General features: G+C 40.1%; 1 protein-coding gene across 1 annotated transcript; it reads left to right on the plus strand.

Moving 5' to 3' along the window:
* The first annotated feature begins 2,501 nt into the window (after positions 1-2,501).
* NSF (AAA-type ATPase family protein) lies at positions 2,502-9,702 on the plus strand. Its single transcript, XM_078571487.1, has 21 exons — positions 2,502-2,780; positions 3,156-3,249; positions 3,340-3,424; positions 3,570-3,620; positions 4,212-4,388; positions 4,663-4,817; positions 4,912-5,020; positions 5,479-5,578; positions 5,702-5,757; positions 6,702-6,767; positions 6,861-6,943; positions 7,139-7,272; positions 7,601-7,811; positions 7,900-8,031; positions 8,111-8,171; positions 8,245-8,304; positions 8,451-8,509; positions 8,583-8,670; positions 8,735-8,857; positions 8,955-9,020; positions 9,461-9,702. The coding sequence occupies exons 1-21, from the start codon at positions 2,588-2,590 to the stop codon at positions 9,608-9,610; spliced, it is 2,253 nt and encodes a 750-aa protein (XP_078427613.1). The 5' UTR covers positions 2,502-2,587; the 3' UTR covers positions 9,611-9,702.
* The last annotated feature ends 5,011 nt before the right edge of the window (positions 9,703-14,713 follow it).

Genomic DNA, 14,713 nt, shown 5'->3' on the forward strand with positions numbered 1-14,713 from the left:
CATCCGTGGAGTCACGACCACTAGTCCCACTATGTCTGCTCTCCGAACTAGTGGAAGTGGCTTGACAATTTGTCAAGCTTTCCATCTGGTTCAAGGGTAAAGATGAGTGGTGCGAGGGGGGTAGGTGTGGAGAAGTGGGTACGGGTATAGGTGGAGGAGGTGAGTCGTCCGGTGGTGGTGGGGATTCCAGGGGGGGTAGATCAGGGAGTAGTGAAGAGGAGGGGTGGGAGGGTGGAGACGGAGGAGGTGAATCGTGAGGTGGGGGGAGAGATGATGGGGTGTGTGGAGAAGACTGAGAAGGGGTGGATGTGGAGTGGACGAGGGGTGTGGCGGGGGGGAGTGAGCACGGGGGAGGGGGCAAGGGACGAGAAGGGGGGGGCCGGTGGGAGGAGTGGCGAGGCGAAGCGGTAGGAGATACCTAGGAGGGCATAGTAGGGAGGGGTGTGGAAAGGCCGGCGGTAGGTCTGGGAGAAGCGGTAGGGCGGGCGGGGGGGGAAGCGGTAGGTCTAGGAGAAGCGGTAGGGCGGGCAGGGGGAGAGGGGCATCCATCGATGATAAGGTCCATAGCCTGAGGTTCCTCCTGGATATCTAGAAGGGCAAAAGCATTTGAGGTCAGTGGTGTAGTACTGACCTCTTTTCCCTTACGGGAAGGAACATCTCTGGCCCGTTGTGGGGATGTGGGACGCTTCGCAGTGCCTTTCTTCACCCACTGGGAGGTGGAAGCGGCAGATTTAGCCACTGGGGGCTTAGCTGTCGCAATGACCCTAGGAGGAGGAGGTACTACGGTGGGGTGAGCCGATGGAACTACAGGGTGTGGAGTTGTCGGTGGTCTCCCATAAGATCGTCGCCCTTGGTTGGCGGGGCTCGTGGCGACAATGTAATCGTTACAATCCATGGGTGGGAGGTATTCCTCCTCTATGGCCTGAGAAGCCTGTGTCGCCTTCTGGCGACATGTCTGAAGGGTGTGGCCTAATACGCTGCAGTGCGTACAAAACCGCGGAAGGTTCTCGTATACAATAGGCTGACGGATCATTTCATCCCCATTACGGATGAGGATCATGCGATGTATGGGGGAGAGTAGGTCTATCTCAGCGCATACTCTCGCATAGCCCGGGCGACTGAAGAGGTGGACGTCCTTGTCCACTCGTATGAAAGTGCCGACTGCACTAGCGAGAGACTCCAAAGCAGAGGGGGTGAATAGATGAGGGCGTAGGCCAGGAAATTCGATCCACACTGGGACCGAGTGGGGGAAGTGTTCACGTGAGCGCCTTGTCTGCTCTGTTGTCCATCTGTACGTGTGCATCGTGGAATCGTTGACTGTCCATGTAGTATGGCTCCAAGCCTTCCGGAAGTCATCTTTGAATTGGAACCGAATGAAGACGCTCTTGTGGTTCCGTGCTCCAATGACCACCTGTCCCCGAAAATACCCGGGTGCTACATAGACCCGCATGATATCATCTATAAGCGGCCGCTTTGTAGCAAACCGCCCAATCAGTGTAAAAGCGAAAGGCGCTGCCATTCGTGTTACCTCCTCCTTGGAGAAGGTTACTAAGCGTAGACCCTCGGAGTCCACGTAACCTCGCGTCGGGATAGTATCATCATATAGTGGAGGTAGTGTAGGTTTGGGTAGTGAAGTAGTGGGTGAGGGATGTGTACTGCCCACCACTCGCGCTACCCAAGTCATCGGCGGAGGTGATCCCTTGCTGAGTGAAGTCTTCATGGACTGTGTACTGGGAGCCTCATCAGCCGCGGAAGGTTTGGCCGGACGGTCAATCTGTGTGGGGATGACATCATGGTCCATCGGAGACGATTCGGCTAGAGCAACAAAGGTAGTTGTCGTCTCTGATCGAGAGTTGACCATCAGGTCAGCCTGGTCAATGTTGACCAGGGTATCACCTTGGTCAATGATGTCCGTGGAAGAAACTGGGGCATGGTTGACCATAGGGTCGATCAACCCAACGCACCTCCTGCTGTCCGGTCGATCAAAACATTTTTAGTTTATATTAAAATCATAGAGTTGTCAGCACTCCAAAAATTAACCCTCTTCTAACAACTTATTCTAAGTGACTCCATCAAATTCACCTGTACTGCTTAAAAAAACCATTTACACTGATCTTCGTATCATGTTTTTTTTTCTCACTAGCTTCACTCTAAATGATATAACTTGGCGTGGCAAATTTCTGAATCCGAGTAGAGCAGAAGCCCATATCAACTGCTTTGGATTCCTTTTAGTTTGTCAATACTATGCTTAGTAATTTAGCTTGTAAATAATTTATCTTTGATTTGTTTATAAAAAGCGCAGCAGTGTCATTATTCTCATCGATGACGATTTCGTCGTGTCATCGTCATCCAATCCAAAATAGACGATGACGAGTCCGACTCGTTCTGTCGAGAGTAGAACATTACAGTCTATTTAATTGCGCAAATGTCCATTGCGCGTAGAACGATGACGTCATAATACGTCGGGATTAAATTCTTTCTTCAACGCGAAGTTTTCCGGTGTATATGGCGGTGGATCTTCTCCAAATAGCAGTTCCAGAGAGAAGCTGGCATAGGCGGATCGCCACCTCGTCCGCCAAGTTTTCGAATGGCGTTCAATCATCGGATCGGAAGCGGATCGTCAATGATTGTCGTCAACACGCCGAGCCAAGATCTCGCGCTCACGAATTTCGCCTTTTGCTCCACAAATGATTTCAGATCCCTCTCAACCCGCGGAACGGGCCTGGTCTTTGCTATTGTGGGAGATTCCGTCGTGCTGTCTCTCAGATATCCTTTTCTACGTTCTAGCGTTGCCAGTTTCTTGTCTAAAACTCATTGTTCGGCCAACATGATGCATCTGTCTTTACAAATTTCTTATTTTCTTATCTGAAACTCATTGTTCAGCACAGATGATGCATCTGTTTTTTTCACTCTCGTACATTTTGTGTAAACTGATTGGATACAGTCATTCGGAGATGCCAAAATTATTACCTCCAGAGTCCATTTCCGGAATCATCAATCTTATGCTGTAGAAATGTGATCGCCTCTTCTTTTTTTCCTCAAAAATGATTCACTTAGGTTGTTTAATGATCAGATCTCGGTCTCTTTTTTAGAACACAATGCCTCTGAACAACTGTGTATGTGGATATTTCGTTTTCCATAACAAAAACACACAGCACACGACGGCATTCCGGACGGTCATATTGCCTTGAACGCTCTGCAACGTCGGCAGTCGAAAGTTTCGTCTGGTGATCAGATATCGGTCACCAGGTACGTTATTTTTGAATTCCGGAACTCCTTGTTAATGTATTCTGGTATTTTTCTATTTTCCATGATGCTTTTACTCTTGAATCGCTTCAGGTTTTCCCTGCCCGAAAATTTTAAGCTAGCAGTGCTAACTTTGGAGTTGGATTTTGCAAAGGCGAAGGCTAACAAGAATGAACAGGTCTGCCTTCATATTTGAACTTAACGCATATCCATATTTTTATGTTCTTTTGATTTTTTCATTTTATGTATCCGTACAATTACCTTTACGGCGACTATAGTCTTGATTTCCTGACGCATCACTGAAATTCTTGATATTATTTCAGCTCGATGCAGTTCTTCTTGCACAACAACTTCGAAGGAGATTCGTTGATCAGGTACAACACTTTGTACCGATGATCTATCGGCCATTTCATATTCTTGTTTTTGTATAGTTTTCTTGGTGCTACGTACTTTCCATCATTTATCCAGCTCAATTTAATTGGTCCATAAACTGAAAAACTAAATAGGTCTCTACCGAGGATGATTACCTGGGAGCAAACTGCACTGAATTTAATTATGACAAGCAGAGTATTAAAATTGTTTCTTTGTGCTGCTTGTGTTCCTTGTACACTAATGCAATAGTAAAAAAACTACTTGCAATTCAATTGAAACGTCGCCTTTCATGTAGAATTGGTTCTCTTCTTTTCTTCATCTTCTACATGTGTTCTGGCTTATGTAAATTGATTCCTGCTGAATTCCAAAACTTATTGTTGATGAAATGCTTGATTTTGTCTTCTTGGAAATAATCTGAAAGTTATGGGTTTTTGTAATAATATGAACAAATGTTATTCAAACTCGATGCTCTGCCCTCTGTGTTTCAGACCGAATAGACTGATATAATACTCTTATCTGTTAAGAACGTAAATAAAGTGACTTTGAGGCCTTCAGTTTGAATTACGCTCTTAAGCGTTTATTTCCTCTTTCAGGTCATGACAATTGGGCAGAGAGTAACTTTCGAATATTGTGGGGTGATATATATTTTCACAGTAAACCAGGCTTTGGTCGAGGATGGAGGAGGTAAAAAGTCTGGAACGCTAGAAAGAGGAATTTTCTCTGAAGAAACCTACATCATATTTGAAGCTACTCCAAACTCTGGCATCAAGGTCTGGATTTTATTTTTTATTTTGATAGTTTTTGATTATCTCATTTGTTGAATAGAGATACCACTCAACAAAGTAAACATATTTGGAAGTTACAACTGTTTTTCTCGTTCCTCATGGATTTTCACAATTGTGTACCAACGATTTCCTCTGAAATGGATAACTTTTTTAACGTTCCTCTGCGATATTCAATCATTCCTTGTCTTTTATTTTAATCCCTCTTTGTGGTATCTAATATCGGAGGCTACATTTCTGTGGTTGCCTTATCTTATGGTAGGTCGTTAACCAACGCGAAGCTGCAAGCACCAAGATTTTCAAACAAAAGGAGTTCAACCTTCAGAAGTTGGGGATTGGAGGCCTCAGTGATGAATTTACTGACATATTTCGAAGAGCATTTGCTTCCCGTGTTTTCCCTGCTCATGTCACCAGCAAGTAAGAAATCCTATTCTGGTCTAACGATTTCATTATTTTTATCTTCTCTCAAATTATAATTACTTTGTTTTCTCGTTCCTTTAATGTACTGCAGGCTTGGTATTAAGCACGTCAAGGGTATGTTACTTTATGGGCCTCCTGGCACTGGCAAGACTCTTATGGCGCGTCAGATTGGGAAACTACTAAATGGGAAGGAGCCAAAGGTGTTGTTTTTATCACTAATCATCGTTAGTTGATTTTATGCGTTGGCATTGTGCTGGCACCAAAATTTAGTGTATCTTCCTAGCATCTTGATTTACCAGATTTATCAACATCGAGATTGTTTTTCCAGGTTATGGTCGATCACAATCAATAGAACCTATTTTTGTTCTCTAAGTTGTTTTCCATATGGTGATCTGCAGCATCGTACTTTTGGTTCAGAAATATATTAATTTTTCTCTGGCGTGAATTTTTTTTTCTCTGGCGTGACTGTTTAGGCGTACCAGTTTCCGACTGCTTTAATCTCTGAGCTTTTTGTGGATTACTTGGTCTTATTGTTGAATTAACTTGCAGAGATTTTCTTTCTTTCTGCCTTATATTTTGAAACTTTATTTTTATATTCTGCTCTACGAAATGGTTAACGTTTTGAAGATGGTTCTAAATCAAACGTTTGTTCATACAGATTGTGAATGGCCCAGAGGTCCTGAGCAAATTTGTTGGGGAAACAGAGAAAAATGTGCGAGATTTATTTGCTGATGCTGAGAATGACCAAAGAACTAAAGGTGTGCACATCTTCTGGAAAAGGCTAAAGATGTCTACAGAATTTTACTGAGCTTTTTTGGATATTGTGCGTTGATTTCAGATATTTATGTTCAGTTGTATTCACTGAAATTCCTTTTCTGTAGGTGACCAGAGTGAACTGCACGTCATTATTTTTGATGAAATTGACGCCATTTGCAAGGTAAGAATTGTAAACTTTTCTATATCTATTTGGGGACGAGTTCTGTCATTGGGGTTCAAATCGAATTGGATCAATCGAATTTTGAGCTTGTGATTCGATGGAACCTGAAGGAATTCTATCTGAACAAATCAAATATTTTGATATAACAAGGATTTTTTTCGAGCTCGATCTAGATTTTCCATCGATTCAATTTCAGAAATCGAAATCGGTATATTCCAAAAAAAAGGAAATCAAAATCGATCAATTTCATTCGAAGAGTTCAAAAAAAGGAGAACACTTTGTCTCATGCTCGGTTTATCTCTCTAGTTCTCTCTCTCTCTCTCTCTTATTCTCTTGCTCTCTCGTTCTGTCTTTCTCGCTCGCTCGTTCTCTGTCTCCCTCATTCTCTCCTGCTTGCCCTCTCTTGCTCGTTCCCTCCTGCTTGCTCTCTCTCTCTCTCTCTCTCTCTCTTTCTCTCTCTCTCTCTCGTTCTCTCTCACTCTCTCATTTCTTATATTATACAATATTTATTGATTATTAAATTCGAAAATTTCAATATAATCCAGTTCAAAGTGCCCATTGGTTTGGACTGGATCATTTAATACAGTCCAAACCAGTTGGTTAGATCGAGTCTGAAACAATTTTCTGGCAATAATGATCAAGGTTATGATTCGATTATCAGATTTGATCCCAATCCCTAAATGTGACATAACAAATCCTATATTCTTTATATAATGCAGTATTTAGCATCTTCTTCAATATTGATTTTATCTGATATTATCCATGTCGATGATATATAGTCATATACACTGCTATCGTTGTTTTTTCTAAGAAGCAAGTTTTCATTTATTGGCATCTTTATGACGTAACGTTCTGAATTTGGATTACACTTGTTATTTGTGTCAGTCGTTAGTTTATTTGGTTCGATATCTGCTGATGCTCAATTTTTTTTAAAATCTTAACAGTCAAGAGGTTCAACCAGAGATGGAACAGGAGTTCATGATAGTATTGTTAATCAGCTGCTTACAAAGGTGACATGACTGTGTCAAAGCTTCTTTTTTCAGTATATTTGTACTTTCTTCTGGTATTTTTTCCATTTTAACTTAAGTAGTACTGTTATCTAGATAGATGGGGTTGAATCTTTGAACAATGTGCTGCTCATTGGAATGACCAACCGGAAGGATTTGCTAGATGAGGCATTATTGAGGTAATTTCATATATTTCTTTAATACGAAAGGTCTTTATTCAAAACTTACTAGGCTTGGAATCCATCAGTTTTGGGTCAAGGTTACTTGGTCCTTTGCTCTTTCTTTAAAAAGTCCCGTTTATATTACCTCATATATACCCTTTTAGTTTGGATCCCGTATCCTGAAAACGGCAAATCTTTCCTACAATTTTCCAGGCCAGGACGTTTGGAAGTTCATGTCGAGATCAATCTTCCAGATGAAAATGGTCGTCTCCAAATTCTCCAGATTCACACGAACAAAATGAAGGAAAATTCTTTTCTTGCGGCAGACGTGAACCTTCAAGAGCTTGGTATGCATGTTGTCTGGACCATACTTGATAAGTGGTCTTTCTGTTTTTTTATTTTGGCCTTGAACATATAATAAAAGAGGGGACCATCGATACTGTAATAACTGGTCTTTGCATCGAAATCATTACGTATTCTAATCAATTAATTGAGATGTGGAAGCTTCACAGACTTCCTTTCAACTTAACTCCAACATTCTAACATTGACTGTACCTGCGGTCATTCCAATAACTTTTTTTCCCTTTGATGCGACATTTCAGCCGGTATTTTTTTTCACGGCTGAAATCTATTCCTTTTTACAATATCTCAATGCTTCTCCATTCTTAATTACAGCTGCACGCACCAAGAACTACAGTGGAGCTGAACTTGAGGGGGTTGTGAAGAGTGCCGTCTCATTTGCCTTGAACCGGCAGATTAGTATGGATGATCTCACAAAGACACTAGACGAAGAGAGTATCAAGGTCACCATGGATGACTTTCTGCTGGCTCTCCGAGAGATCACACCTGCCTTCGGGGCATCTACCGATGACCTCGAAAGATGCAGGTCCGAGAGATATTCAACTCTCTTCATAATTTGTTTTTTAAATACTGATAGTCTATGTTATCGACTGGATTGTCTATGTTTCTTACAGGCTAAACGGGATTGTGGACTGTGGGAAGAGGCACCGACATATTTATGAAAGAGCCATGCTTTTGGTTGAGCAGGTAAGAGGAAGCAAGGGCAGCCCTCTTCTGACTTGCCTTCTAGAAGGTCCAGCTGGCAGGTACCTGATCCCCTTGTCCCTTCTACCTTTTTATTTTCCGTCCTTCAAATGAATAAATATAGTCATCGGTTTCCTACAGTGGCAAGTCTTCAATGGCCGGTACTATTGGTATCCAGAGTGACTTTCCCTACGTGAAAATTGTAAGCGTCTCTTTATATCTACGTGTATTTTTCTCAAATTTATGGGCTAATTCGATTCCACCGGTCTTTATAGATTTCAGCTGAGTCCATGATTGGTCTGAGCGAGAGTAGCAAAGCTTCCCGGATAGTCAAGGTTTGCTAAATTGAATAGTCTCATAATTGCTGCATAGCATTTTAATTGCAAACCATGATGTGGCTTTTACATATAAGATTTACCTCGGCTTGGGTTTTTTTGCGTTGTTCTCTGCCTATTTCAAATTCTCTTACTGTTTTCTGCAGGTATTTGAGGACGCTTACAAATCTCAGTTAAGCATCATAATTCTGGATGACATAGAAAGGTTGATCCATGATATGCCCAAACAAACTCTTTTTTTTTTAATGGAAGCTGAAGAGACTTTCTGTTGGTTTTAGGTTGCTGGAATATGTGCCCATTGGACCTCGATTTTCAAACCTTATCTCTCAAACGCTGATGGTTCTCCTGAAGCGGATTCCCCCCAAGGTTCGCCCATAAATATTATTGTATTTTATTTAATGAATTATAATGAATTATAATGACCTATCAGGGAAAAAATCTCCTTGTATTGGGCACAACAAGTGAATTAGGTTTCTTAGAGTCGCTTGGTGTCTGCGATGCTTTCTCTGTTGTGTACAATGTCCCCGTATTGAAAGCAGAAGATGCCAGAAAGGTAATATTTGATGAATCAGTTAAAAATTTTCCGACACTGATCTGAAAAAAAATCAAGCATATTTTCTGCTGTATTCAAACTTCCACCTTGTGGGCAGGTTTTGCATGGGCTCAACGTCTTTAATGAGGATGATATTGATGCTGCCGCTGAAGCAGTGAATGATGTGAGTACAATGCACGACCAATATTTCTTGTCTTTCAGTTAAATCAACATCAACTATGATTTCCCCAGAACGGAAGAAGAAATATAAACGTCTTAATTACATTTGATGCTGGATATTTGGGTGTAAGGCTCCTGGACAGTTGATGGTCCATCATCTGTTCTGTTCCTTATTTTCATCAGTCATATGTCCTGACCTCTGAATGAGGCTGGAACGAAAGCCTTCGTGCCTTCCATTTCATTCCATCTTGAGATGCTGGTGATTTACGCGAAGTTTGTAATGCCTTCCATTTCATTCCATCCATTCGGTCATCTGTTCCTGTCCCTCGGATGGAAATGGAACAAAGCTGCAGACCAAAATGACACATTTTAAAATGGCTGACCCAAATGGCACACTCTATCCAATTCGTTATTTAAATGATCATTTATTCTGTACTATTGCAGATGCCTCTAAAGAAGCTTTACATGCTGGTGGAGATGGCTGCGCAAGGCGAGAATGGTGGTAGGTCGGAGGATATCTATGCCGGCCGGTCGAAGATTGACCTCAACCATTTCTTTGATTGCCTTGGTGACGTTGCCCCTTCCTACCGTTGATTCCAAATATCTCTTCCGGAGTTGAAAGTGTAAGCAATCCCTCTGGGCAGTTGCCCTTTCTTGAAGTTTAATTGAATTCTGTGTTTTTATTATCCTCCTAGAATTCCTCACTAGAGCCTCTGATGTTACTCACAGTATTCCTTCTCACTTGACTTGACATAGTTAGTCCCATATGATAGATGCCATTTTTTGTATGACTTTATTGGGCTTTTTTATGCGAGGTTTTAACTCTGGAATCTGGGAAATTGAGCGGTATAGACAAGCAAGAGAGAGAGAGAAAGAAGATGGGGAGAGTGAAGAGAAATAATGAAGGGGGAGAGATTGAAAAGAGAATCAGCTTTAGCAGATGAAGAGTGTAGAAATGTGGCTTGAAAAGCCTTACTTTGCTTTAAGCAACCTTGTCCTGAATCCAGAAAATTAGCCTCTTCAACCTTGAGTCCACAAAGGTGCATGTCCTTGAGTCCACAGACACTCGAACACTCCCTAACAAGGGGAATACCCAGATGGAAAAACATGTTTATAATTATCTTTCGAGGTTATAATGTGTCTTATGTAGGCCCTTCAAAATACAACTTAAAACACGGCGAAAAAATAAACTAACAAGAGGAAACAAAAGATCACAAGCCTGACAAATATGGTCAAAGAAATTCTAGAGAATGTGTTGCTTAAGAAGATAATAACAAGACCAGTTAGATCTCTCTTTGAAAAGGTGCACCAAAATGATATGATCCACTGCCAGGTTTATGTACGGAAGCAGGCCCAACAAGAGCTCAGCCTGGATGAGCTGGCTTTGGTCTTCAGTGTGGTATTGCCACAGTTTGAATTTTGGAGCGGTCCGGTCTGATTTTTTCTTCCGCTGTGCAAATTTTTGGATCTCACAACATAGTTTGATGACTTATGCGAATTTGTGCAAAACTCGCATAAATTTGCACAGGCGAAGGCCCATTAATGTGGTTTTAAAATTTTGTTAAAATACATGTATACATCATATGCTTTAAAATTCATATTATAATACATATACATATACATAAAATAATCATTATTGTGAAATGCATTTCATAATTATGAAATTAATTCCATAACTATTTATTAATATTTAGATAATAATTATAATGTTAATCAAATTTAGGGCATTATGCTCAATATTTGAAGAACATTAGGTGTTATATGGGCTCTTGGTATTAAAAAAAAATTATCATTCAGAAGTTAAACTTATGATTATTTGATTCCCCTCGAACAAGATAATAATTATAATGTTGTTCAAACATAGGGTATTATGTTCAATGTTTTAAGAACATTAGGTGTTACATGGCGCATGGTGTTAAAAAATATGACAATTCGAAAATTACATTTACGATTATTTGGATTCAACCTCTAACTAGATAATAGTGATAATGTTGTTCAAAACTTAGGGCATTATGTTCAATACTTTAAGAATATTAGGCGTTACGTAGGCTCATGGTCTAACAAAACAATATTGCGATTCAAAAACTATATTTATAATTAGTGGATTCGACCTCTATCAACATAATAATTATAATGTTGTCCAAACTTATTAAGTTCATTAGTTGTTACCTAGGCTCATGGTATTATAAAAAAACTATGATTCCAAATTTAAATTTATGATTGTTTGATTCCACCTCGAACTGGATAATAATTATAGTGTCGGTAGAACTTAGGGCATTATGCTCAATATTTCAAGAACATTTGGTGTTACATGGACTCATGGTACTGTAAAAGAATATAATGATTCAAAAAATTAAAATTACAATTATTGGATTCCACCTCTAACTAGATAATAGTTATAATGCTCTTCAAACTTAGGACATTCTATAAGATATTATGGAGGACAAAAATTGGAAGACAATAGAAATGAATGGAAAAAAGTTTACAAAAATAAAGTTAAACTGCTGTGGCATGTCCCCAAGTAGTATACAAAACATTGTTTAAAAGTTCAACTTGCTAAACATTGTTTCATCATCTTTGTTGTTACCATTGTTGACATCGTCATCAGCTTGCCACCAACACTTCAGTGTCATGAGTAGCTCGTTTCTCTTCGCCGTCCACCTTGCTTGCATGTAGTTGATGACATCACGACTGGTGGAGGAAAATCTCTTTAAGGATGCACTTGTTGCTGAGACTAACATGAACTCCTTTGCAATTACTGCTAATATTGGATATGAGTGCTCACATGTGACATTCCGCCAATGTAATGGTTCCATCCCCTTAATAGGAGGTGAACTAATGTAGACATTTAGGTCGTGCACTAGATAACAGGTGGGTCTATGATCATTATCTGGCAAAAAATCGTCAAGTGCTTCACTGAAAAAAGCTGTAGTTGTTCAAGCAGGACAAAAATAACCAGAAGAAACTAAATCAGACATGTTTTGATCATTGCTTACCCCATGCGTAGTTAATAAATTCTGTACATAACTTATGACTTCGTCTCGGTAGTGATCATCAATTAACCGTAACTTCATGGATGGATTAGTGAGTGCATCAATGGTGAAGACCTGGTTGCAAGTGAGGGCGGTTGCAAATTTGGCCAGCTTGGTCTTCATTACTAGACAATCATTGAGACAAAATGTTTGTTGTCGTGATGATATGACAATATTTCCTTGAAACATGGTTGACTCTCTGATTCTGCGCATGACACTATCAAGATGTCTCGTTATTGTTTTGAGGATAAAAATTAGGTCATTTGTAGTTGGGGACTTTGATTGGAAAACGAAAGCGATGTCAATCACAAGGGGCTGCAATATCCCTGCAAAATCATTGATCATCTACCACTCTTTGTCAACCAACACAGGTTTCTTCGACACATTCACTCCCATGACATCAAGAACATCTCTCATCTCAATGATAACGACAAGCATCTCAAACATTGAATCCATCTTTGTCGGGTGGTTTAAGGAGATCTTTCTATAGTTAGGTAGGCCAAATTACTTGCACAATGATACATAGTGTTCATCACATTATGTCAACTCACATATTGCAGTGACAATGTCCCTCAATCAACGCACTGCGTCGCCCAATGTAGATGAACGGAAGTTGTCATATCTGTTGAATTCTTCACTATCATTAGCGCCAAGACTATAACTATTATCCAAAATGACCTGCTCTAATAGCGCCTTCAACATCCTCTATGAGCTCAGCCTGGCCTTGACTACAAGGTTGATGATGTGTGCCATGCATAACACATGCCTACTTGCGGTGAAATGAGGGTTTAACTGCTTTAATTCTTTTCTAGGATAGTAATCATTTTCTTGTTATTTGATGCCTTCTCAATGGTCACTGCGTACATGTTGCAAAATTACATCATAATGGTGAAAATGAAAGAGCAAAAACTATTATTGATGAAAATATGATGCATACCTTTGATTTCAATTCACGCTCATGTTTTCCCCTGTGTGAGGGCCTTTCAATTGGCTTATCCCAAGCACACACTCACGAAGTTTCCGCTCCGTGTCCAACAAGTGCACAATCAACCCTAAAATGCAGTGTTGTTCTCAGAAGTCCAGGGGTCAAGTGTTAGTCATACACGGCCAATGTCAGCCAATTCTCGCCGTAGGATTTTTTAATTATCCTTGTAAGTGCATGTGCATTTTGTTTGATAGCCCCCACTAACAGAATATATATCTCTTCCTATGCGATATAATGGGTAAGTCTTATGATGTACTTCTTCCTAACAATTGTCCAAGGTGAATCAGAAAGACATATAAAGTGCGCCAGTTCTTCCTTCGTATTCTCTAACGTATGACCAATATAATAATTCTTAATGCATCAAAAAATTCAGCTACTTACTTTTCCCTTGGAACTTCTCTCCCTTTGCCCTTCAAGGTCGTGACACTTTATGATGAAACCTTTCTAGATCTCTCTATAGAAGAGTGATACTTAGATATTTGTTGCAGTCAACAATTATACCGCGTAAGTCGCACTTGAATGTCTGTCATCCCACATATGTGTATTACCTTAGTGTACCACATGCATTAAGGCAAGGTTTTTTTTTTGTTTTTTGTTTGCGCCACTATCATTTGACTCATCCTCCATACACATTACTTCAAACTTCAGGCTAATGTGAGGACTCACCGTCTTCCATCCCAACAGTTGGAAGTACTATGAAATGAGTGTATATGTAAGGGAAAACATTGTACCAGTAATACGAAAAGTGAGATGGGTCAAGCATCTACGAAGAGCTCATTTCAGGAACTCTCCCCCCAAGGTTTTGTTATCGATGGAGGAGGGAGTAACTCCTTTCCCCATGATGCTTATTGGTTAAGGGTCTATGCTAAAGTATTACGCATTCAGAATTTCAGAAATTTTAGAACAAAAATTCAGAAACCCAGAAATTCAAAAGCTCAAAATTTTAGAAGTTCAAAAATTCAATAATTACGTGTGAGTTGAATGAATTAATGAATTCCATAATGGCCAAAAATTCCATAATTCCATAATGTCCAAAAGAAAATACTCAGAGTTACAACGGGATGGATCAAGAAAAAATTGTGGGAGCGATAGTGTTTTACAAATAGGTGAGTGACACAGACCAAGATAGAATGATTTATGCAAAACATAAAATATCAGTATGGAACCAGATAAGAGTTAAACCAACCAAAGTGTGAAACATATCGTGTTTAACAATGGAGTGAGACGGAGAGAGATATACTAAGTTTTACGAACTTGAGGATATCTGTATGGAAATAGATGAATTTTAAGAGAGCCAAATGTAATAAAACGAGGGACTATGAGAATTTTAAAGGGTTGAACTATAGAGGAAGCCAAAGTGTCAGAAATATAATGTTTAACAAAGGGGCAACTGAGACAGAGGGGGATAGAGTGAATTTTACAAAGCACAAGATATGTGTGTGGAAATTGATGGAGTTCAGTAATCCTAATGTTGTAAAAAAGGAATGGTAAGACTTGAGAGATAAAAAATTAACGTCTACAGATATGGTGTCAAAATTTCTAAAGGAAGCAAACCTCAGAGTTTGAAAGGGTTGGACCAAGCCAAATAAGCCGAAGAGTCGTGGAGATAGCATTTAAGAAAGAGGCAAATGAGACAGAGATACAAAGTTAATTTTGCGACCTAGAGGATTCCTGTATGGA

This window comes from Wolffia australiana, chromosome 2 (assembly GCF_029677425.1).
Source record: "Wolffia australiana isolate 7733 chromosome 2, ASM2967742v1".
Classification (NCBI taxonomy): Eukaryota; Viridiplantae; Streptophyta; class Magnoliopsida; order Alismatales; family Araceae; genus Wolffia; species Wolffia australiana.